Raw genomic sequence first — 25,226 nt, forward strand, 5'->3', positions numbered from 1 at the left:
TTTAATTGCGTTGCCCTGTGTCTTTTACCACCACGGGTTGAGAAAGCCTGACAATTAGGATTATAAGATAGGGCACCGCATCCTCCACGAGGGGAGCGCAGGTCAGTGACAAAGACGGAAGTATGAAAAGGCACCTCACCCATTCCTCAAAACTCAGGGCCTCCTATTTGCGATCAGTCTCTTCACGTGGGAAATCTATTGCATTTTCATTTTATCTTCTAAGCATATCCAAGTTAGAGAAAAACAATAATTGGCAGAGCCCAAAAAGACATCACATTTTCAATCTTCCTGCTAAGGTCACAGAATATGAGGACATTCCTAACAAACCACAAAGTTTGGAACACCTGGCATTTGGGGCTAGAATTTAATGCTTGACAGCCTCCATTTACAGTAAATTACTGATCATTATTAAACGTTCATTAAACCAAATGAGGGAAGATTGGTGAAGAGGCTTGGGAAGTGATGGAGACATAAAGACGTAGCACTGAGTCAGTAGGTAGATGGTGAAATCTGTGGATCCGCACCCTTAGCCACTTGACTGTATGAGAAACTGCAAGGATGCGGTGGACGGCTCCCCAAGATGGCTACAAAGAAGAATGGGAGGGGAGCCAGAAATAAATGCTGAAGTTGTGTGACTGCAAAATGATAATTTAATGCATATGCTCTCAGGAATGTGCTTTTGTACATTGCGTGGGCCGGGGGACACTCTTGGTCAGGGATAGTTGAATACAGAATTCTGACATTTTAATGAACTTGTTTTTGTTTTATGAAGAGGAGAAAGAGACTTGGAGAATCTTCCAAGACATGTTTGATAGAGTTTGAGAGCCAAAAATGGAGCGCTCTCATTTACTGTGTGGTGTTGGATTAGCAGGGTTTGCTTGGTGCAGGGCAAAAGGAGGGGGTTTTGTCTAAATGGCAATCCAAAGGAAAATGGAAGGACTTGCAGAAGTTTAATATAATCTTCCCGTTTATAGTGGTTTGTTTCATTTGGGGTTTCTTTGGTGGTTCCTCCCCTCTCGCTTTTTTTTTTTTTTTTGCAAAAGATCTCTTTGTGGAATTGGGTTCCTGAGATACAGTATGCGTATAAACATTAGAGAGGAATTATGGTATATTGAATTACTCCATATTTTTGAACGGAAAAATAGAAACTTAGAAGTTGTCGGGAAAAGGGGATGGGGAGGGCTAAGGGCTGACTTTTCCAAGCCACAGGTTGATGCTTCAGTAATAGATTCCATGTGTTTCTTCTCAACTCAAGCTGACTTTGGCCAAGGGTGGGCAAATATTAAATATTCTTTCTTGGGAAGGGGAGACATGAGCAGGACCCGGTGGCAACCTGCCGCCAAGGCCAGCAGTGCCCTTCCCCTCAGAGGTGAGCCGTCCCCGCCCCCCGCCCGGGGCGGGAGCAATGCGTTTCCACCCGTCGGCTGTTCCCTTTAGACTTCCTAACCTGCCTTCCCCACGGAAATTCCTCTCTGGGAACCCTGAGAAGGGAAGTGAAAAGGCCAAAGACCCCACTTCCTCCCTGCTACCAGCGTTAGCCAACACTTTTCCGCTGTCTCCGCAGCTACTGAGGACAAGAGTCCAAATCTGGGTTCCCGTTTCCTCTCTTTCCCCACCTCCACCCCACCCCCGACTTAATCACATGTTCAGCACCAGCTCAGACTGGATTTTTAGAGCTGAGTGGAACCTCCAAAGAAATCCTTTGGGTTTGGTCTATCCGCTTAGAGGTGAACAGCCGAGCAGACGGGGGCAAGCCATTGTGTGGTCTCTTAGATTTCCATTCTCTGCTGTCCCTGGAATCCTGGCCTTCAGGCACTCCGAGCCATGTAAAATTATTTTTCCTCCCGGTCAGCGCTGAGCTGAGCGGCAGGCTGGTCTGGTCCCCCCGATTTGCCCTAACATGCCAAATCGCCCACCTGGCAGTGCCTCCCCCAGGGATGCTGAACTGACCCCGTCTTCTGAAACAAGAGGCCTGGCATAGGGAGGTGAAGGGCAAACAAGCCTCCCTTGTTTCCAAGATCACTTTCTCCTCCCTGGCCAGCACCTCCCGCATTTTGAATTTCAGCCTCTCCGGATGCCAACGGGCTGTCCATCACTGCTGACAGCCAGGTTGGCAGGATCCTGCCTTCCACTGAGGCACTGGGGGGACATTCTTCTCTGGCATTTAGGGGACAGCAATTTCCACATTTGTCTGCTCTCCAGGGTGGCCAGAAGAGGCCGATTAGAGCCTGAAGCCATTTGGTGGCCTCATTTATAATTGCTTACTATGGGAACCACTGGCAGCTTGGCTTTCATGCCTGGGAAGGATGAGACCAAAGGCTGACCCGAAAGCCAACAATCGCCAAGATGAGTTAAATGAATAAGCAAAGGGAGCCGTTTCTTTCTCTGCTCTCCCCGTAGGCCCTGCCAGCCATTTAAATAGCACCACTGTGGCTGTTCTCCGAACCCATTTCATTCGCCTTGTTTCGGGGTTTTTGTTTTCCCTTTTAGACAAAGATTTGCAGCTCCCTTCAGGATTCAACTGCAACTTTGATTTCCCCGAGGAGCCCTGTGGTTGGATGTACGACCGTGCCAAGTGGCTCAAAAGCACCTGGACCAGCAGCTCTGGCCCTAGCGACCGGACGTTTCCAGGTAAGCCAGCCTCGAATTAAGCGATGAGAAAGTTAAGGCCAGCCTGCGCCATGTTTTTCAGCTCCATATTCCCTGACTAACTTCATAACTTCACAGAACAGTCCTCTGCCCTTTGCCTGCAAACCACCGGCCTTTACTTGACAATGTCACCCGATGGAATAGCTGGTTGGCGGTTCCTGGCCCTCTCTTGTGATTACAGAGCAGCCTGGAAGCTGGGAGGGAGCGAGAGAGGCCAAGATCAAAGGAGATGAAAGAAAGAGCAATTAGGAGGTCCTAGGAGAGGGGATGAGTCAATGTCCCTTTGTTCCCATAGCCAGCTCTCGATGCCACCATCACAGAGCCCCTTGTGACTCCAAGCTGGATATTGTTCCTAAAATGGCCCACTGGGAAACTCCTGGCCCCAAGTCTGACTGATACTTTTTGGAGGGTATCATCACTTCTGTTGAAAACCAAGTCGAGGGCCTGAAATGCTGCCACACCCATGGGTGTCTAGCAGAGCTGCCTGGCACTTGGCCTCTTGAAGAGTGCTGCTGCCAGTCCTTGGAATATGGTGAAGCCGCCCTCTTGGTTTCAGAGAGCCCGATTTCAGAGGCTCTCCTGGCACTGTTGGTAGAGAGGGGTTGCCTTTAGCCCTTCTAAGCAGGAGTTGTCCACTGTTTCCACTGTGGCATGCTTTTACAGTGATGTTCTGGTAAATGTTTAACGACCGGCTCTCCAGGTTTAAAAAAAAAAAAATCTGCTTTGTAATTAATGTTTGCCTCTCTCCGTGGTGTAAATCCTCCCACTGTGGTTGGATGCAAGCTACCAACATGACATCACCGGAAGTGGAGCTGAGAAGTACACGAACACAGCCTTAGATAGCTTTTTTTCCCTCACACAGATAACATAGATATAAATAACTTCTGGATCATGCATACCAGAAAAATGTATTAAAATAATTAGGAAGTATTGCATTTTGAGAATTTATTTCCTTTCGTTTTTAATATACTTTATTTCATTGCAACTTTATATAATTCAATTGTTAACAATGCTTGCATTTCACAGTAGGCTTGCAAAGTTCCAGAAAACTCCACAATCGGCTCTCACACGCCAGTACGTAGCATACGTTGCTCTAGCACATCGCGCGTTAGCTTTCAGTGTTCCTGGATCTTGGGCCCCCGTAAGCGTTTGAGAGGGAAGTGCTTAATTCTGGAAATTAGTAGATCATATGTTGCCTGCCTAGAGGACGAAAGGGGGGAGGGACCTCCCCTTCTTCAGAGTCCCCCAGAGCCGCTCGGCTGCCCCTCACCCCGAGGACTGGCCGTGTCCCTGTCTCCAGGGACGGCAGTGGGATAGACGCTCTCCGCGGGCCGCCTCCTGAGCTTGCTTTCCCGGAGAGTCACAGCATCTGCTCCGGAGAAAAACATTTTCATATTTCAAGTGTTTATCTCTTCAGGATTTGAGTGCTCAGAGAGATTAATATCTGAAGATCACCACAGCCTCAGGCAACAGGAGAGAACACTTACCCTCGTCCCAGCGTTAATCACCCTCCCCCCTCTCGCTCACTGCAATAATGTTTAATTAATATAATGAGCCTCCTGCACGTTGGAAAAAAAATACTTATTTTTATAACCCAGCCTGGATTTTTCATTTCATTTCCTCTCCTTTGAGACTTGGCCCAATTAATTGGTTGTTTTCCCAACCTCCACTTTTTATCCAAACGTAAAGAAGATTTGCCGTGGGGGTGGGGTGGTGTACGTGTGATGTTTATGTGTGTGCATTTGTGCGCTGTGTGTGTACGTGTGATGTTTATGCGTGTGCATTTGTGCGCTGTGTGTGTACGTGTGATGTTTATGCGTGTGCATTTGTGCGCTGTGTGTGTATGTGTGATGTTTATATGTGTGCATTTGTGCGCTGTGTGTGTACGTGTGATGTTTATACATGTGCATTGGTGTGCTGTGTGTGTATATGTGTGATGTTTATACGTGTGCATTTGTGCGCTGTGTGTATGTATGTCTTTCTTAAGGTATTTGTGGGTTTTGTGTGTATGTGCATATGTTGTTTTCATGTGTAGATTTTGTGTGTTTGTAAATATGTATATGCATGCGTTTACTTTGTGTGCATGTATGAATCTGTGTGTGTGTCTGTATGTTTATGTTTGAGTGTGTCTCTCGTGTATGTGTATGTGTGTGTCTGTATGTTTATGTTTGAGTGTGTTTGTGGTTTATATGCATGTGTGTGTATGTGTGTGTGAGAAGTGTGTGTATAAGGGGGCAGCTTGGCAAAGGCACCTTGAATGAAGGGATGTAGGTGATACAGCAAGGGGAGGTTTACTGGCTCTTATTCAGCATCCATCCTCAGGTTCTTTCGAATAATTCCACTTCCTCCCTTGCACTCTTCTGAGCAGATTTTCTCTAAGAATGCCTGAGGTCAGCCCGGTCCAGACTCCAAGGCCACCAGTTAGCAAGTGACACTTTGAGGACAGCTCAAGCTACTCTCCATTGGACGCGGTTCCCGTCTGCCCCCTCTTCGCCCAGCCCTCACCCTCACCTGATGCCCCATGGGCTGACCCCGGCTACTGGCTGGGAATCCTCCTCCTGCCCTCGTTCCACTTGATTCATTACACCCTGCGGTTTGGGAAGGCTCTTCAGAGCCATCTTGCAGAGCGGGCAAAAGTCCAACCTTTAGCTGGCTGGAGGGGGACAGAAAGAAAATTAGGGCCATAAGGAACTGCTCAATCTAATGCTGTTTCTCCCTTAAGAAATCGAAAAAGAAAATAATTATTTTCCTGTTCCAGAGGAATCCCTGAAATTTGGAAAAGTGGCCCTTGGATGCTGCCTGCAGAAAACAAAATCATAATATTGTCTTCAGAGCCCTTCTCTCCATCCTCTGATGATTTAAAAATCATTTGCTGTATTCCCCATTGTCCTTCCCCTTATAAAACGTGATACTGGGCTCTAAGCAGGAGAGGATAGAGAGCCCTTTCTGTTCAGGGTGGTTCTTTCTTCTTCAAAAAAAAATTGGGGCCCCGAGGAGAGCAGTTGGGAGAAAGGAAACAGCTGTGCTTGGTTAGGGGCAGGGCAAATGCTAACGGGTTCAGAGTCCCGGGACCTTCCAAGTCAAGCCTGAAAGTGCTGTGTCACCCACACTTCGCCCCTCCACAAAGAGGAGACCGCTCCACTCTTTAAGAAAAGTGTGCCATGTGTTTTATCTCCTTGTTAGATAGGTAAACAAAAGTAATTATACTTAAGAAAGGAGGTGTCCCCATCAAGTGCAGAGGGAGAAGGGAGGAAAGAAAAAAGGCAACAGCCATGTTGAAATATCATACACAGACTACTTGATTAGAAGTGCCTGTGGAAACTACTTACATTCCTTAGATGTTTTCTGATTTAGTTCTTTTCTCATGTTTTGTTTTGGTTTTTTTCTTTTCCTTTTAAGTAAGCAATTAGTTCTGTTCTTTTGGCTAGTGGTAATAGTTGCTTAAGGCTGACAAGACACCCACTGGTTTTATTCCACTGTTTTTGTTTTTCAAGATAGTCTTTCAAGACATTCAGAATTTCTTTTTTTAGCTCTTTGCTTGTGGCTTAGAAGCCTGGAGTGTGTTCATACCAGCCCCTGGGGGCCCTGTTCCGAATTCAGTGACCCCTGGTGGTTGCAGAGGAGATAGTACCTTGTTCTGTGAGAAAGCACTTTGCCTTTGCTCTGTAACTACAATGACACAGAAAATGTCTCCCCTAGTGGAAGCCCCTGTATCTCTCACAGATATTCTTAAGTGCATTGATCAGAAACAGAATTTTGAGGAAGATCAGATTCAGCTCTTTAAGGAACAAGGCAAAAACCCCTTGAGATGCTATGGTGAACCCGTGTGTCTAGACCTGCCCTGTGTAATACGGTAGCCGCTAGCCACACGTGACTATTTCAATTTTAATTAAAACTAAATACAGATAAAACTTCAGTTCCTCCATCACATCAGCCACATTTCATGAGCTCAGTACCCACTCTGTGTGGGACGGTGCAGACAGAGAACACGTCCATCATCACAGGATGCTGTCTTGGTCAGCACAGCTGGAGCACCTTCTGGCATGAAGAGTAACTTCCAGGGTGCTTGCTGATGCTGTTGCTCCTTGGTTTGGTGTAAACCAAGAGAAAATAATGAGGGAGATGTGCCTTCTCCATGATCCCTTGGTGGGAGTGTTCAGTGCCTGGCATTTTTTGTCACTGTCATTGTACCTCAGTGAGTAACATAGTAAAGTAAGCAAGTAACATACCGTTAGACAGTATAGGAACTATTTCATTCAGTCAAAAAGAGTAAATACGGGACTTCCCTGGTGGCTCAGTGGTTGAGAGTCCGCCTGCCGATGCAGGGGACATGGGTTCATGCCCCGCTCCGGGAAGATCCCACATGCCGCGGAGCGGCTGGGCCCGTGAGCCATGGCCGCTGAGCCTGCGCGTCCGGAGCCTGTGCTCTGCAGCGGGAGAGGCCACAACAGTGAGGGGCCCGCGTACCGCAAAAAAAAAAAAAAAAAAAAAGAGTAAATACTAAGTAATAGCAATAATAGTAATAATTGTTTTATTATTATTGTTGTTGTTGTTGTTATTATCTTCAGGAATGAGACAAGACTAGAGATAAAGGTACTGTTCCAGGTCAGCTTCAGATTCCTCAAGTGTGTGGTCACCCTAAGTGTGTGTTCTTTTATATATTTGTTGACCTAACGAAGTATGATTACAATATTACTTCATTTCAGTAACTTCAAATCATGGAAGTGACATAAAGAAGACAGGCAAAGGCTATTTGGAATAGTATGCCTTTATACAAGGACAGAGCTTTGGCTACCTAGCATTTATATGCTTATTGGATTGAGAGACCAGAACCTTTACTCTGGGTTCAAAAACAAGTGAGAGTAAGTCAAGAATACCATGTTCTGAAATATTCACATTTTACAAATGGCGGCTCTTCCATCAGATGTAAGTGGTAGTCCTGTTGACTTCTCGTAGGGCTGTTTTGATGCAGATTGGGTCACTGAATAAACACCATGAGAGCAGAGGACCAGAACTGTGGTTCACTATGGGATATACAGGCAAGAGGATTAAGTGTGAGTGGGTATGGTCAGTAGACAGTCACAAAGAAATCAGTGAAAATGACTGATGAGTCAACTTGCTTACAATGGGCTTGATTTTGGGCGGTGAGTTAGCAGGGACTCTGTGAATTAAAAAGCAACTCTCTTAACTCAAAAGACCTTCCTCATAGGTGGGACCGATGGCAGCAAACAATCCAGACACGGGACTGGCATCAGCTTGAACTGCCTTCAGAAAGAGGTTGCTGTGGCGTGTCTGGGGCACAGCCGCTACAAATATGGAGATGGGAACTTCTCAGGCTAGATAATTAAAGACCAGGAACAGCTGGGCTAAAAGAAAGCCATATTTAAGGAATAACTTCAACTGGAAAAGGAAAGCATAGAGGCCCTTCTTTAAGGAGCGTAGGAAGGAAGACATCTCTGACTTTGTAGAAAAGACAGCAGTAGAGAGGAGAAGCTCTTCCTTTTATTCTGAAAGTCATGATTGGTTGAGTGTGTAAGATCGATAATGAAGGGGCAAAGTGATAACAAGACTGAGTTGATTGCAAACCTTCATGAAAGCTGACATACCAAAAAAAGCAGCTCAAGATAGACTCCTGCAAAGCCCAGGCCTGAAACCTCAAATGTCCACAAGATGGTCAATTGCAAACCTTGAGAACATCCTGCCGAGTTCATCCAAAGTCAGTGTTTCCCTTAGTCAGTTGTTAATTTGAGGACCTTAGCAGAGATAGTCTGACCTTGGGAGGCCAGCTGAGGGGCTGACTCATGTCTTAAGCATGACCTATACAAAGAGACTTCATCTCCTGCAGCACTAAATATTCTTTCAGATGGTTTTTCTAGTAGGAGGGCAAGATGCTAGCCAGGAGATGCGTGTGTTGGACAGATGGTGTGTTTGGCTTTGCGATAGCCTGGAGGATCAGACTGGTGATTTATTTCAGGGTTTGGTAAGGTGTCGGCACCACTGATTCCATTGCTGTTGGGCCAGAAGTGGTCACGTGATCAGCTGAAGCCAGATGTGGTCATAAATCGCCAGGTGAAATGTCAGGAGACCCTTTCTAGAGACAGCAGCAGGTTAAGACGCTGAATGACCTTGTCCTCTGCACTTCCTCTCTGCCCTTTTGAACTCCTGTTGTTCATTCCCATGCGATTGTTTTCCCTGCGTCATGGGCAACAACAGATGTTTTGAGTCAAGAACCTAGCAAAACGCCTCCCAAACATGTCAGGTCTGGGGGGAGATGGATTGTATCTCTGGAACATTTTTTCTTCATTCTCTTTCTGCTGCTAAATGTATCTCCTCTGCATTGTTTCCCGTTGGAAGCTATCCATTGCCGACATCACTGCCATCAGCTAAAAAAACAAGAAGACAGCCTCCGGCAGGTAGAGCTGATTCTTAGCTGGCCACGTTTGGGGACCTCTTAACAATCCAAAGGGCTTTTCCCCTAAAGTCTAAGTAAATCAATGAAGTAGCCCACCCACACCAGGCCAACCCTTTGCTCTATCAAGTCACCAACAGCCACTGTCTGTTAAAACTTCCTCTGTGTTTGGCAGTGTTGGCCATAAATTAGAATGTTCTAGAAGAACAAACTCCACTAATAGCACATGTGCTTCGCTCACAGCACATATACGGGTGCCATGACTTCAAAGAACTGAAGCACTTAGCTTGGCGAAGGGTCAGTGTGGAGACCTGCCACAACCAAAGCCCTGGAAAGCGGACATTTAAAGAGGCTAGGGTTGTGTTCCCTGAGGAAGTGAAGACCAGGGTCTTAATTCTTCACAAGTGAAAATGTTTCTAAGTCAGAGGACAGAAATTGGCTACACTCCATTGGGAATAGGAGGAGGACATGTGTCTAAATGACAGTAGGAAAACTTAAAACTGAAGTTAAGAAGTTTCTGACAGTTAGGGCTGTGACCCAGAAAACACATTGCCAGCATGGCCTATGGACACTCCTCCTCTGGAGAATTTAAAGCGAAGGGTGGACAGCTGTTCTGGAGATGTTTTTCAGCATGGTTCCTCTGGGCAGCAGGGCTGGCCCCATCTAAATGGTCTTTTGAGGTCCCACTCTCATTCCAGAATCATGTATTATTTTATTGCATCTACTGTAGATTGACCCAAAAGCATGTGGTAAACAGTGTCTGTTGTACAACTTGAGGCTGGCTGGTTTCTGGGGTTAGGATGGATCTGGGAACCATCTTATTCCAGAGAACATCTTTTCTGTCCTTGAGCCAAATCTTACTTCCTTTGAGTCTTGGATTTGTCCTCCCAGGTTACTGGTGCTCTTTGGACCCTTTTTCTTTCTAAAAGAAACAAAAAGGCCAGCACAGGAGGCAGTGGGTTTAGTGATGGCAGTGGAAATGAAGATCAGAGCATTTATGAAGCGTCTACTGTGTCCCTGTTCGTATGCAAAGCACCTTACAAGGCTCTTTCCATTTCCTCCTCCTCACGACCCTATGCAGTATTGCTGTTATTATATCCATTTCACAGATGGGAAGACTGAGGCTTTAAAAGACGAGCGAACATTAGGATTCCAGCCCAGATGAGAGGCGAGTTTCTGGCGATTTTACTCAGTCCAGTCAGGGCTCAGATCTTACTTCCATTGCTCTCTAGCAGTGGTCTGGGACACAGGACTTCAATTCTCTGAGCCTCTGTTTCCTTTCTGGTAAAAATGGAGAACATAATACTTAATTCACAGGGAAGATTACGGAAGGCAACAAAGCCGCCAGTGTGATATCTGGCCCCCAGAGGTGCTCAGGGCACAACAGTTCTCTTGCCACTACTCTTCCTCTCTCCATCTCTGGGCTTTTCCTGGCTGAAGCCATTCCTTCATGATGTCCTGCTTGTACTCAGTCCTCTCTCAGTGACAGGCAGGGACGTTTTGCAGCTCAGTGTCCCTCTGACTGATGTCTACTGCTAATTCCTTAAATTTACATATCATCTTTCTTCCCTTGAGCTCATAGCACTTAACAGACAAGTGGGGCACAAATGATTTCACTAAGTGAAATTCAGAGGCCTGCTTGTCTTGAGATTCCGCAAACTAGTGGATTAGCTCAGATGTCAGCGCTGAATTATGATCCTTCAGCTGCTCGTGCTTGGCATGCCACCAGCATTAACTCCCTGGTCTTCCAGTGGTCCTTTAAATCATGCACAGTGATTATCATTTTATTGTGAGAGAGAGAGAAGAGAGGAGAGGAAAGGGAGGGAGAGAGGAGGGAGCCAGCTCAGGTACCCGGGAGAGGCATTCTGTGAAACCTTTGGCCTCCTCGTACCTGAAGTTTTAGCAACAGGATGGGTAAATAAAACAGACCGGATAAAATCCAGACAGCCCGGCTCTTTACACCTCCACACACATTTTACTGACTAAATTCTAACCATTATGCTATGATTCCCCTGCTGCTTAAGAATGTAAATTCACACAAGTGACAGTATTTCTGCCAAGCAATTTTCAGGCAGCCAGTGGGTCTTATTTGTGAAACTGTGAAGGAAGAAGGCTGCATAATAAGTCTCTGAAATCTGGTTTCCTTTATATACGAGTGGAAACAGTAAAGGCTAGGAAATGACTGGAGCATGGGAGTGTTTGGGGGGGTTCCCACTGGTAGCTCAGTGGACTGGATGCCTCCACGGGTCACCCTGTTTTGGGATCTGCCTATTGACTGTAGGTATATTCACTTTGCAAAAGCTATTGTACCTTTTTCTTTATACATACTCACATTTCAGTATAAATGTTCCATAATAAAAAGTAGAGCATCTCAAAAAAAATCACCTCACCTTTGAAAAAGACTGTTGGCTCAGTAGGATGGGAGGGAACTGTGAGAAGATTATGTGAACCTGAGAGGCCAGGTGATTCCCCCTCTCTTCTTGTTTCCAATGGGCAGCCTCAACTGCATTCTTTATCCATGTGTTTGTCATTCATTCATTCATGGGAACAAAATTTTCCCGAGTGGTGGCATATATTTGTCACTATCTAGGGGCAGGGAGAAGAAGCATTATTAACCCTTCTATGTGTAAGGCCAGGACCTTACATCTAACCAGGGCAATAGGAAAGACACACACCAAACAGTTAAATTACAGTACAAAGCAGTGGGTGTTTACCCGCTGAAACACATGAATAATGGCCTCCAGTCTTTTTTAAAACAAGGTAAAATCAGTGGTGTGGTCAGTAGATGCTCAAGTTGTTGAGAGAAGAGAGGAATTAATTTTGAAATGTGCCAGAATGTTTAGGAGAAGAACTAGCAACAGGGGGGTGGGATGGGGGTCGGGGAGCAGAGAATTAAGGTAAATGGAGGAAAGGCAACAGCCCTCAGCAGAGAAGCCAGTTTGCCTTGAATAGCATGTGATTGATTACACAGACTGGGGACAAGGTATTGGGGTCACAGCTGAAGTGAAGGGCCTACTGCCTGAATGTGGGGAAACCTGAAGTCAAGTCCAGCTCTGCTACTCACTAGCCTCTCTCCCTTGGAAAGTCACTTGAACCTTTCTGAGCCTCAGTTTCTGCATCTTGTGCAAAATAAGTGTAGTAAGACCTAGCTCACAAGCATATAGCAATGATTAAATTATGAATGCATATCAACATGCTTTGTAACCTGTAAAGCATTATGCAAATATGACTTATAATTATTACCATTAATAGTGGCAGTGGGGCTTCCCTGGTGGCGCAGTGGTTGAGAGTCCGCCTGCCGATGCAGGGGACACGGGTTCGTGCCCCGGTCTGGGAAGATCCCACGTGCTGCAGAGCGTCTGGGCCCGTGAGCCATGGCCACTGAGCCTACGCGTCCGGAGCCTGTGCTCCGCAACGGGAGAGGCCACAACAGGGAGAGGCCCGCATACCGCAAAAAAAAAAAAAAAAAAAATAGTGGCAGTAATGAGACCTGATAGGAGAAGCATAGGTTCAGAAGTTCTTTGCGTGTCTGCTTGTGGCACCAGTGTCTCCTCCCTCAGCAGATCACCATCATTAAAATTCTCTGCTCCAGACAGCTGCCTACGTATCTGTGCCGACTTTGGCCTTGAAGAGGTCCCGTGTTGTGGGACATTAGACCAACGTGGTTCTGGATGGTTAAGGAGTCCCAAACTGGAATCCGAACTATGCATCCCGAGCTGGTCTAATTTGACTTCAGGGGAGGGTAGCTTGTAGAGCAATAACCCTGGAGAATCTAACCAGAAGGGACTTAGGGGAGACAGGGAGGAGGGAGAGGCGTGGCCAGGAGAGGAGAGGAAAGCGCTGTTTCTGGGCCACTGATGACTGTCACAGGCTCCACTCTCACTAGAAAGATGCTGTCAGCAGGAATAACAGCAAACCGGTGGTCCAGGAGTACCCTGCTGATTCAGGGCTCTGGAGTGCCCGCCTGTCCTGCCCTGATAAGCCCAGGATGTTCACAGTCCCTGTTGAGTAAGAAAGCTCTGTGCCCACGTCTCAGATTAACCTGATCCTGAGGTGTCTGATATGCTGGGTATGTGGTGCAAAAGTGCCCCTGCCATCTTGCAGAAGTGTTCAGCTTAAGATGTTTCAGGGCCCAAAGGAGGCCGTGAGATTTTCTCCTCAGATGCCATCCTGCTCTCTGTGCAAGTGGCCGGAATGCTCCCGCACGAGCTGGATTTGCTGGTGCGGGTCCCCAGACCTGTGTCTGCAAGGCATGGGGTCTGCCGGCAGGAACGGGAGCTCGGCCTCCCACACAGTACCTGATGCATCTAAAAGCTAATCGGCCAAAAGACACGCTCTTCAAACATTTGGATGGGTGAAACCCTCATTTCCCAATATGTGTATGTTCTCTGCTAAACACTTAGCCTTTGTTAGTGGTGATGACAGCACTTGTCTTCATTGGGGCTGTGTTTGCCTGACTCTCTAAGGAAGGCCGAGTTCAGGCCTCCCCAGGCTGGTCAGGGAAGGGATTGGGGTCTCAGGCCCCCTGAATCACCCCTGTGCTGCCACCTTTCCCTGTTCTGCTTGAACAGGGATGTGAGTCTTCCGAGTTGCAGTTACTAGAGCCCAGACACCATCCAGTAGCACCGTGGGAGACAGAAGCTTTTAAATGTCTTCCATTTGGACAGCGCCCAGCCAAGATGATAAAGGCTTGAATCATAAACCACCTGGCCAGAAACATCCTCTAGTCTAGCAGCCATTTCGCCCCTTTATTATCCAGTTCATTAGAGTGCACTGGCCCTTTGGGTAAGCCGATGATGAGTAAAACGTAGGTCTGGCCTCTCAGAATCTAGGAGGGAAAGACAAGTACAAATACAACCAGCCAAGACCTACGGCCAGCGGCGCCGGGTGCCATATGTCAAAGGCACAAAAGAAGTGACGCAGGGAAATAGGCAGGAGGGACCTTCTTGACGTAAAGACTCAAGAAAGGGCTTCAAGAGGATGCAGCATTTGAGTCTGGGCTCCAGAGCCCTAAGAAAGGGACACAGGGCCTGGAGAACTAGTTCATAAATAAACAAAGACACCCAAACTCTGCCCCAGCTTCCCCCCCGGAGGGACCACAACTGCCAACTGGTGTCTTTCGCAAGCATTTACCAGGACCCCCTGTTTGGGTTTGTTTCCCCCCAGATGACAGGAATTTCTTGCGGCTGCAGAGTGATGGCGGGAGAGAGGGCCAGTACGCGCGGCTCATCAGCCCCCCCGTCCACCTGCCGCGGAGCCCCGTGTGCATGGAGTTCCAGTACCAAGCCACGGGAGGCCGCGGGGTGGCGCTGCAGGTAGTGCGCGAAGCCAGCCAGGAGAGCAAGCTCCTCTGGGTCATCCGCGAGGACCAGGGCGGCGAGTGGAAACACGGGCGGATCATCTTGCCTAGCTACGACATGGAGTACCAGGTGGGGTGGCGACGGGAGACCGTTGCGGAGATCCGAGAGAATCGTTGTGATCTGTGTTTCAATATTTCAAAGGGCCGTGCCCATTCATCTTTAGGGAACGCGGTTAAGCGCCGCTGTTTTCATTGTGTTTCTCACGTTGCCATGGCAACTAAATGACACTCTTATTTGTTATTCAGAATGTGCCTATCTCTACACGCAGACTTGGTTCTTTGTTTCTCCTATCGCCTTTTATATTGCTGAAACCTTCTCCAACAAATGTTTCTTCTCTCCATTTTATTTTAGATGGCTATCAGGTAGGCTGACAAAGGGACGCAGAAGCCAGGGAAATAGACACAAACAAACCATCCACACACAAGGGAAGAAGCCTGTGGAGCCCCTCAGACTCCGAGGAGGAGGAGAGGGCAACAGCCTCCCACCCCTGTCCCAGCAAGTGTGAACACGGGAAGGGGAGGGTCGCTGTTGGTGCTCAGTGGCCAGCAGACCAGAGAGACTCCTAAGTGAGTGGTATCTCGCCCAGCAGCTCCAGGGGTTGAGTTCTATTATCTCTGCCCCACAGAGCAAGAGCCCCAGGCACAGATGGGTATGCACAGCTGGGGCTGAAACTTGGGTAGGAGTAGGCATACTGTGGAAGAGGTGACTGAGAACCAGCCAAAGCATTAACCTCCTCCTCCTCCCCAGACGAGAAGCAGCAACAGATGGCTGGTGAGGCAGCCAACTGCTCGCTCAGCTTGCCAGAGGACATGTGCTCGTTTGCAGAGGGAGCCTGGGGAGGGCGAGAATGAGGGCGGAATGGAGACCACAGAGCAGAGCGGCTCCTGTGTGCTGCCTGCAGTCACTCTCAAGCTTGTTAGGCAGCCTGAGTCCCTCTCCCCCCACCATCACCTGCCTTCCCACTTATAAACCTCAGTGTATGGTGTTGCGAGTACCTGTTGGCATTTTTGTCTCGCCCACTAAATGGTGAGATTTCCTGGTCAGAGGGTCTTCTCTTAGGCTTTGTAACTGTCATGGTGCCTGGCACGTCGTAGGTGCTCAGTAAGCTAGTGGTGAAGGAAAATCACTTCCCTTCTCGTTGTAATAATGGAGCCATAGGACAGTGTTACCCCCCCAAGGTGACACAAACGTGTATACTACATTTCTCACCTTACCCCCACCTGCTCGTGTCCTCTGAGTTTCCAAATACCTGGATTGGGCATTTGAAAGATTTATGAGAAAAAATATCAAAAATGGCTAGGGAGATTTCAATTCTCCATTAAACGTGCTCTGACTGTGGTCCTTCTAGTCAATACATTCTGGTTACTGGACAACAATATCCATCACGTTGTTATATATGTATTTTTTAATCACCTCAAATATGCATTTGATTTGAACCAACTCTTTTTAAATTAAGATTTCAAGCACCATAGCCATGTGGCCAACAGATGTGTACCAGGTGCAGTAACGCGCACAGACACGCACGCGCACACACACACACATACACGTACATTTTAAGCTGCAGTTAACAGAAAATTGGAAATCTTTGCACTGTTTGGACGAGGAAGCTCAGTTAACCATGGCTCTTTTTCTTCTGGCTTCTAGATTGTGTTCGAGGGAGTTATAGGAAAAGGACGTCCGGGAGAAATTGCCATCGATGACATTCGGATAAGCACCGATGTCCCGCTGGAGAACTGTATGGGTACGTGAATATCTGTCTCTTTGTGGCTCTTCCAAGGGCTGGGATGTACAAGAAGAGACAGCACATCGTTTTCAAACACAGCTCTTACCCAGTGGGTGGGGCAGCTCCAGTCTGTGAGGTAGGCGAGGTGTGAGTGCAGTTATAGCTTGGGCTGCATTCAGGACGGGAGAGGGGTGAGATGAGGTGAAGTCTTATATCCCCGTTCCCATTCAGAAATAGACACGCACTAAGTATATGAAGATTCAGGGTGCCAAGACCCCATCATCAGACTCCAGCTTTTAGCAAAGAAAATGCTAGAGGGCGAGAGCAACTGTCAGTCAGAATTACATGATGGAAAGGTTTGATGGATTTAATGGAAGCCTTTACTGGTGAGCAAAAATAGTACATATGTTATATCAGAGTGATAACACAATTACCCAAGTAGCTCTTTTACATGAATGAATTGCAGGGCAAGCTATGGCATGTGAAGTAAGAGTTTAGATTTTGCTTTGAGGCTCATATCTCTAATGCCCAAGATGCCAAAGTTGTAAGATTAAACATTGCATGCCAGGTGACCAGCATAGGAAGGACACTGTCACCTTGGACAGAAGTACTGAGCAGCCAGCCCACCTGAGATGCACACATTTTACCTAGTTCACCGCCACGGGCCCATCAGAGCCATGGACATTCCCCAAAGCAAGAGGAAATCCTGAGAAGGAACGAGACCTACTTTCAGTCTGCAGAGTAACTATAATAGCTCACCAAGTGCTTTTCTTGGCACGTGGGCCCCAGGTGTGTGTGTGCCTGATGATGTCAGAGCACCTGGGACCACCCTAGTCTCTTCAGGCAATTCTCAGGGCCTCAGGCATCTAAAAGTAATCCAGGCTCTGAGAAAGTAATCAGTGGTAAGTGACTGATTACAATGCTTCAGGGACCCATTACTCTATAAAGGACTTTTTGTTCCAAAGCAACTTTGAGAATCTTTTCCCCACCTACCCGGCCCCCATGATGATGATGTGTTAGACATGGTCTAGAGCATGTGGAGGACATGGGATACTTTCCGTGGGATAGTATAAAAAAGCTTGATGAAATTCATCTTCATCATACCCTTTGTTCACCCTATTTCTTCCCCTTATCTAACTCAAATTTTTTCTGTTTTTTTTTCCAGAACCCATCTCAGCTTTTGCAGGTGAGAATTTTAAAGGTAAAAAAAGTTCTTTTTAAATTTCTGCATGCCTTTTCCTTCCCCCCATGTGATATGAATTTGGTGGAGGCGGTAAGCCTCCAAATTTGACAAAGCTCACAAGAGAAAATAGATGCCACACCTCCTCGCCACTAGATGGCGCCAACAACACCTGTAGATGCAGGGAAAGGGGGATTGAGATCCTCACTGTCTCTTCTTTAATTAAAGTTTAGAAACCTGTAATAGAGACAAATAGGTTACAGATAAACCTTTCAGCCTTGCACTGTCCAACGGAGAGCAATGAGGCTGAACATGCATGAGTGGTGAGAAAGGAGAGGCTGTGGGGAGACTGAACAACAAAAAGAGTCAGTAGTAAATTAAAAGTGAAATGAGGTGGCAAGGATTTATTTTCGCCTGAAGATGGTTTCTTTCCAGTCACAGGGTACCAAGGCAGCGGTCTCAATTAACCCTCCGTGAGGGACACTGGTGGGCAGTTTTGTGAGGGAAGAAAGTTAGGGGAAACACACAAGGAATGATAATCCAGAGGGGGGAAAGTTGCAAAACTCAGGAGCTGGTGTCTGATTAAGGGAGGAAGGAGGCTCATTCGGTGACTGGAGTTAGAGCCCTTGAAATACAAGACGGAAGACCAGAAAAGGGCATTTTATCCCTAATAAGGTAAATAGGGAGCAGGGCAAAGAAAGAGGAATGTGGGATGCTTGCCTTATCCAGGGAGGGAAGAAAGACCTCCAAACTTGGGGAGGCTAATGTCTGTGCTGTTTACTGCAGTGAATTTCACATTTCACCCTCTTTGCAGTCCTCTTGGTTGACACGGCTAACATGTCCACCCGGGTTCCAATGCTAAGCATTTAGAAGCCACTCTATAAATGCTTCACTTGAGTTGGCTGCGGGGGAAAGCGCACTCAGAGACACTCACCCTCACCTAAGGACGGACCCTGTTTTATGCAAACCGTTGTGAGGGTTTCAGTGCCCTGTTTGTATTGGCTGGCCTTAACCCCACAGGTGACAGTATTTCAGAGGTAAGGGAAGTCATTTTTGTGTCTGAAGTCTAGGCTTATTATCTTCACTCTCAGTAACCTGTCCAGCTCCTGGCTGGAGAGAGATGACTTCCTGGGGTGCCACCTAGATGTGCTCTCTGACTCCAAATCATCTCACCCAGTTTGCCACTCCTCAGCCACAGCCCTGAGACAGTAGCTGAGGAAGAGGACAGCACGGGGCACGGCAGACCTACCTACGGAGAATATCCTTCCTTTCTTTGTCACCTTTCCTTGCCTCCGAAACCCCACCCTCACTCCCTCCCGCTGCACATTTTAAAGTATTAAGGGTATTCATGTGCATTTGTTGGTGCTCCTTGGGTGTGAGATTTATGTTAATGTGAATCTAAAAGTATTGGAAGGAAAGCTGAGATCAAAACCGAACGGCTTGGAGTACAGTTGAATTCAAGTTCTAACTTTCGGGACCCAAGGTAATGTTGACGCTCGGGCGGTGAAACTTGCTTATGTTGTTTCACATGATTTTGACTGATTGTTGAGACTCAAAGCTCCGAGGAAAGGCTGGCTACAGACTTACAGCCCCTGCTGCAGACACTGTGCTGTGTGAGCACACGTCTGGGTCCATGAATGACACGTACGGTGGCTAAGCACTTTGCTTCTGTAAGAGAATAAACAAACCAGGGCACATGTGCTGTCCCGGAGGCTGTGTTTACCATGAACGTCACAGGCCAGTCATGTTCTCTTGTAAAAAATATATATATAAATAAAACAGCCTCAGAGCCGCCGTGCTCATTTAGCCAAAATAAACACTGGGCTTAGGGACTCGAAGGTAAGCATTTCCAGTGCGCTCCCGATGGGCTGCTTTGGCGGTTAAGCAAAGGCAGCCCACGAGTGGCATGGATTGGCCCACAGCTGTTGTCTTGAGAGATAACGAACATCTTTGGAAGGAGGAAACCAAGCTGTGGGGAGCAGAGACTTGGCTAAGGAGTCAAGAGCAGGATAGGAGTTGAGGATGGACAGGTTCAATTACATCGGCAAGTTTTACATGGAACTCTGACTTGGTAGCCAGATGAACCCAGGGCCAGGGAGGATTCTATTGGGTTGAGGCCCCTCTGACCTCAGCAGGCACCTCTGGATTTTGACTCGAGCGAAGCCTTCCATTTGGGAGAGGAAAGCGGACCATTCGCTCTATCTACTCACCTCTCCTGGTCAGGGCAACAGCAGCCCTCTCTTGCTGGGGGTGTGGATTCCTTGGGGATGAAACCAGGCTCTCACTCAAAAAGAGAAACAGAGAAATCAGGTTTGGGCAAGCAGGCTATGGAAAGTTGATGGTGAAACAGTATTAACAACAGGCGTATATATTGTTAGTATGTTTTTTTGAATTGGGGTTGTTTTTCTTTTCCATTATATATTAAACACGAGACGGAATCAATCTTATTCTTTAGGAGAGATCTATGTGTACCAGGTAAATCTTTAAGGAAATGCAACAAAAGTGGCCTCTGGACCAGGGCTTATTAGTCTTGATCTTTTATATTTTGAAATGTCTTTCATTTTCTGCCTCTTACTCATTTCTTGCCATAGAACATTTTCTTTTAATTCAAATCGCCTTTTGTCTTCTGCTTGGGGTGTATGCTTTGATTGCATACCGGGGTATGAGTCAGTAGTGAGGAGAAGCAAGCCACGGAGAAAAAGAGAGCCATGTAGTGAAGGGGCGAGGAGGAGAGAGTGAATAAGCTGTGTTGTCATGTGATGTTTAAAGAGACTTTTTTTGCTGTTCTAAACAATGTAGCCTGGGTGCGCTTTTCTTTTTTCGTTCTTTCTTTTCTTTTTTAAAAACACTGGCTATAGACAAAGTGCCGTCATGTATCTTGTTCTAGAATTTGAGCTTTTACAAATGAAAAACTGTGTGTAAGGGTTGGGGGATGGGGGAAAACCGAAAAGGGGTGTAATTAAGGTGATGGATTATTTTTTCTTAACCAACACTTTCTTCTTTCAATAAAAGTAAAAAGAGCAATGAGGAAGCCAGTAAAAATATATAAAGCCCATAATCAGAGTTCTGTAGTTGTTAACCAGCCAGTTATTTTTAGCAGGTCACAGTGGAAGCAAGAGTTCTTATTCATGTTAGAGGCTGTGGGCTTTGAACAAAGCTAGGGCAAAGAGACAGAGTCTGGTACCCTACCTGTCAGAGACCCATGGAAATCCCAGGCACGGGGTGGGGTGGGTGGGCAGTGAGAGTGAAGGATTCAGAAGTGCTGTGTCTACCACTGATGGATGCTAAAAGGAACATCAGTAGCTCCTGTTCAAGCCCGTGAACTTGGGTTTTATGCCTCAGACCAGTTCTGAGGGCTGTCGGGCCCATCCCTTGGGTCTCACCTTGTGCAGTCCTCGGCAGTTTTCAACCAGGTAAAACCAGGAGAAAGTGGACAGCACAGGCTATCTCCTGGGCATAGAGGGGGCCCATTTTGAGCTAATGACAGAGCTGGCTGGGGGTTGACCCTATGCATCAGGTTTTTAGTTCTGTTTATTTGGTACCAACCGGCCCACCTCCGCCGTTTCCCACCCCGATCTCTCTGTCCCCACCCTCATCCTCCCTCAATCTACCAGTCGGCTGCCTCCCGAGGCTTTGTGCCCCAGTGTGATGAGCCACATCCCAGGGCACAGGACGTGGGGTTGGCCTCAAATTCCCTCTTTCTTTGGCTCTCTCGACTAGAAGCACTTGCGAAACACAGTGAGGGTTAATTGGCGTTCCTGCAGTAATCCTCTGATGAAAGGCGGAGAAGTATTCCTAAACCCTGCCAGGGCTCCAGATAGGCAGCTGTGGGGTGTGACTCCTTCTCCTTGGCCCCCTCCCCCTGACGTGCACAGCTGCCAGATCAGGGCTAGGTGTTGCTGAGCCGGGAAGCCTGGAAATGAGAAGTGTGTGACCTGCTCACTGCCTGGCTGTGGCTGCTCGCCTGAGGGGACGCCAAGGCATCGTTTGTGAGATTCAAGTCACAGAGGCCCGACGCGCTCCCTCCCCCGGCACGTTTACCATTCATCTAAACAGCTGCCAACGTCAGTTTCTCTAAGGGGAGAAGGAATTTCTTTTCGCTGACTTTTCCTCTCTCCGGGAACAGGAAGGATGAGCCTTACTTTAAAAGAAGTAGCCTCTGCATAGCACAGGGAGATCAGCTCGGTACTCAGTGACCACCTAGAGGGGTGGGATAGGCAGAGTGGGAGGGAGACGCAAGAGGGAGGGGATATGGGGGTGTATGTATATATGTATAGCTGACTCACTTTGTTATACAGCAAAAACTAACACACCATTGTAAAGCAATTATACTCCAATGAAGATGTTAAAAATAAATAAATAAATAAAAGAAGTAGCCTAAGTGCCACCAAAGAGGGGACAAGTGTCTGAGACTTCAGCCAGCCACAGGTCTGAGTTTAGGGGGGTTTAGACAGATGTGGGAGACCACCAGCTCTCCTGCTAACCTAGTGAAAACCTTCTTCCGGTGATCCACACACACACACACACACACACACACACACACACACGGGTGCAAGGCAACCCAGAAGAGTCATTTCACAGGGAAATTTTGCACTTCTGCATTCTTCTTCCCAACAGATCAGTGGGCGTGACCACATTCTTCGACTCTCTTCTGTAAACTTTTCTAGAGGAGTCAGCCTTCTCTTTTGTTTGTTTAATCTCACAAATTACATAAGCCTTTCATCTGAAATGCCCCTTCACCAGCTCTTCGTTTTCAACCTATGCATAAAAGACTGCAGACAGGCCAGGCCTGAAACAGTTCTGATTTGAAATGAGCCTTTTGGTTTTTTCCCCTCTGAGAGAGATGATTTACCTTTGGTATCTTTCGAAACATTTCTTTTGGAAACTTGGGTGACTCCTCCAGGTCCAGAGGACATGTCATAAACTTAGCTGTAGGAGATGCTGTATCTTTTCGGTGATTCAGTGAGAACTCGACTGAGACAGTCCTCAGACAGCTTCCAACAGAAGTAAGAGGCAGAAAGGGGGAGGACTGCTTCGTGTTCCATCCCTATGTGGTTAGAACAGGGGTCTGCACACTTTTTCTATAAAAGGACAGATGGTAAATATGTTGGGCTTTATGATACTCTGTGTCGCCACTACGCGCTGCCACTGTAGCACAAAAGCAGCCAGAAGCCATATGTAATGAGGGTGGCCGTGTTCCAAGACGTGCAGAAATAGGCAGTGAGCCAGATTTGGTTATCTGACCTCTGGGTTGCAGCACGGGCGGAGGATTTGGTCCACGTGCTTCCCGTCCTGACCCTGCCACTTCCCAGCGGTGTGAGCTTCCTCTGAGGGCTCTGGGCCATCTCTATAGGGTTTCACTGTGTGCTGCCCCCCGCCCTCCTCCTCAGTTTTCCTACAGGTAGAACTGGGAGAAAAATCACTTATCCTCTCAGGTTCTCAGCTCTCCCATCTGAAAGTCATGAAGAATAAAGATGATTCACCATATAGCCCAATGCCCAGCACCCCGGAAGTGTCCATTCATTATAGTTGTAGTTATGGTCACATTTCCCAATTGCTTATTAATTCTGTAACCCTATTTGCACAATAGGAATGGAAGAAAGCTACCGACAGTGTCATTTTTCCCCATATTTTCCTTCCATGCATGGCTTCTTAGAATTTGTTTCTCAAACTTCAAATTCTCCACCTTCACATTACCGCTTTCTCCAGGGGGCTCAGAACTTTACAGGTGGAAGCCTGCTCAACCTTGCAAATACACTTGGAGTTACTGACTATTTAAATTTTTGTTACTCATTATCTCACACGATGAGAAAACTTTATGGAAAATTAGAAGGTAGAAATTAATGAAAAATAGAAGAGGCGTTGAAAGCATTTTTCAGTTGGGGGAAAACAAGGTATGTGAGTAAGTGGGGGACGTTAGAACAATCAGAGGGGACATTCAGGTCCGCACATCACCAGTGCTGGGCAAGGTTGAAGTCACCTGAATTCTTTCTGCCATCCTGGGGGACATGGCCCTGGCTCCTGTGTTGTGAAGCAAAGGCCCAGCCATCCCATATGGCTGAGGGGGGCAAGTGGGGCTAAAATGCAGCCACTCACCAACCTGGGTACCTGGTGCAGGCAGCATCTGCCCAAAGGGGGCACCTTTTTGCAGTTTGACATAGAGGCATGGTATGAGCTAACAGGATCTAACACTTTCCAAGAATAACTATTCTATGAAGTACCATTAGGTCATCAACATTTTTTCCAGGAAGTCTGAACGTAGGTCCAAAGTTCATTCCTCCATTCGTCTGTCCACTCATTCATCTAATCACCCACCCATCCACCCACCCACCCATCCATCCACCCATCCATCCATCCATCCATCCATCGGACATTCCTGGGATTGCTGCTGTTATCTGGAAAGGTGCTTTGAAAGGGGATTTAACCCCTATTGACCTATCACCTTCCTTTTCTCTGGCTAGCAAACCACAGCCTCGTTAGCACACAGCCCCTGAAGACGGCCACAGAGCCAGGTTCCAAACCAGCGAACCACCAGCCTGTGGGAGCTGAGTCTCTTTAGCTGGAGAATGTCCTAAGAAACTCTGGCCCCCAACTGCAGGTCATCAAAAATTGCCTGAGGGGGGTGAGAGGAGGGCTGTTAGGTGTATCCTCTCTTTTCTGACTCCTTTAACGATAAAAGCACAAATTCATATAGTTTGTTTTCTCATTTCTCCAAACAACTGTCCAAGGAAAAAGTTTAAGGAACCAATGTGACGTCCACCAAATGGCTTTTGTCACTAAAATTTTCTACATGGTAATCATTTCTGGGGAGGAGCGTGTTAGCGGGAAAGGGGACGAGGGCTTCATACTAAAGTGGAGTTTGTCTTCCAAAGCAGAGCAGAACTTGAGGTGAGGGGTCTCTCTCTGATTCTGAATCTGTAATCCACACAATGCGATTTCTTCTTCTCCAGCGGGTCCCCTAGATCCTCCCCACCGTGCCCCAACTTTGTCTCTATCATAAGCCACACTTTAGGAATCACATGAAGGCCCCCGCCCCGGCGCGTTGAGCCCTAGGGGATGTATTTAATGTTGAGAACCAGCATTTTGGCTGAGGGAAAGCAAACCTTTGAACTGAGACTATGCGGTGTTGGTGGGAACGTGAGCAGTTGTGACTGTTTTCTGCTTGACAAAAAGTTGTGCTCCTGCTTTGTGGTCTAGTCAGGCGCTTCAGAGGGGAAAGTTAATCCCTGTGGATGTACCGCCTTCCTTTCCTCTCACAGTGATCTGCAGCCTCATTAGAGAATGGGTTTCACCGTGGAGCCAAATCGAAATCAGAGGCAGACCGAGGACAGCCTCTGGGGAGAGGCGGTGGCACAGAGGAACTTGGAGCCCATCCCTGCACACTTTGTTGCTGCTCGTGCATTCTTCTGAGGCCACATGAAAATCCAATGGCAGGATGGTTGCCAGGCAGCAGATACTCAGGGTGACCTGAATAATGAGTTGACACCAGTTCCTTGTGCCTCACGAGCTGGCCATTTCACGGAGCCATTTTCAGTGCCTTGCTTTCTCTTTCTGTTTCTGTGCATAATTTTCAATATGGTCACAGAGAGAGAGAGAGGGAAGGAGGGAAGGAGGAAAGGAGGAAGGGAGCTTTCTCAGCTACAGTAATGAAATGATTAAAAGATGGAGGGCTTCCCTGGTGGCACAGTGGTTGAGAGTCCGCCTGCCGATGCAGGGGACACGGGTTCATGCCCCGGTCCAGAAGATCCCACATGCCGCAGAGCGCCTAGGCCCGTGAGCCATGGCCGCTGAGCCTGCGCGTCCGGAGCCTGAGCTCCGCAACGGGAGAGGCCACAACAGTGAGAGGCCCACGTACCGCAAAAAAAAAAAAAAAGATGGAAATGGTCTGGGAATAAACAAACGTAG

The 25,226-nt window shown here is 47.4% G+C and overlaps 1 protein-coding gene across 9 annotated transcripts in view; it reads left to right on the forward strand.

Moving 5' to 3' along the window:
* Nucleotides 1–25,226, forward strand: part of NRP2 (neuropilin 2) — a 117,466-nt gene that overhangs the window by 67,521 nt on the left and 24,719 nt on the right. For 2 of the 9 annotated variants that reach the window (XM_081241725.1, XM_081241727.1), the window contains exons 12-15: nucleotides 2,491–2,631; nucleotides 14,225–14,487; nucleotides 16,063–16,159; nucleotides 17,307–17,342. In XM_081241725.1, coding sequence (XP_081097851.1) covers nucleotides 2,491–2,631; nucleotides 14,225–14,487; nucleotides 16,063–16,159; nucleotides 17,307–17,342 — 537 coding nt within the window. Of the gene's footprint in view, nucleotides 1–2,490; nucleotides 2,632–4,066; nucleotides 4,222–5,017; nucleotides 5,559–14,224; nucleotides 14,488–16,062; nucleotides 16,160–17,306; nucleotides 17,343–18,386; nucleotides 19,111–25,226 lie in introns of those variants that run through there. The other 7 variants (XM_081241726.1, XM_081241728.1, XM_081241729.1 and 4 more) reach the window with 6 other exon arrangements.

This window comes from Mesoplodon bidens (assembly GCF_964165515.1).
Source record: "Mesoplodon bidens genome assembly, chromosome: 8".
In the NCBI taxonomy this organism is placed as follows: domain Eukaryota; kingdom Metazoa; phylum Chordata; class Mammalia; order Artiodactyla; family Ziphiidae; genus Mesoplodon; species Mesoplodon bidens.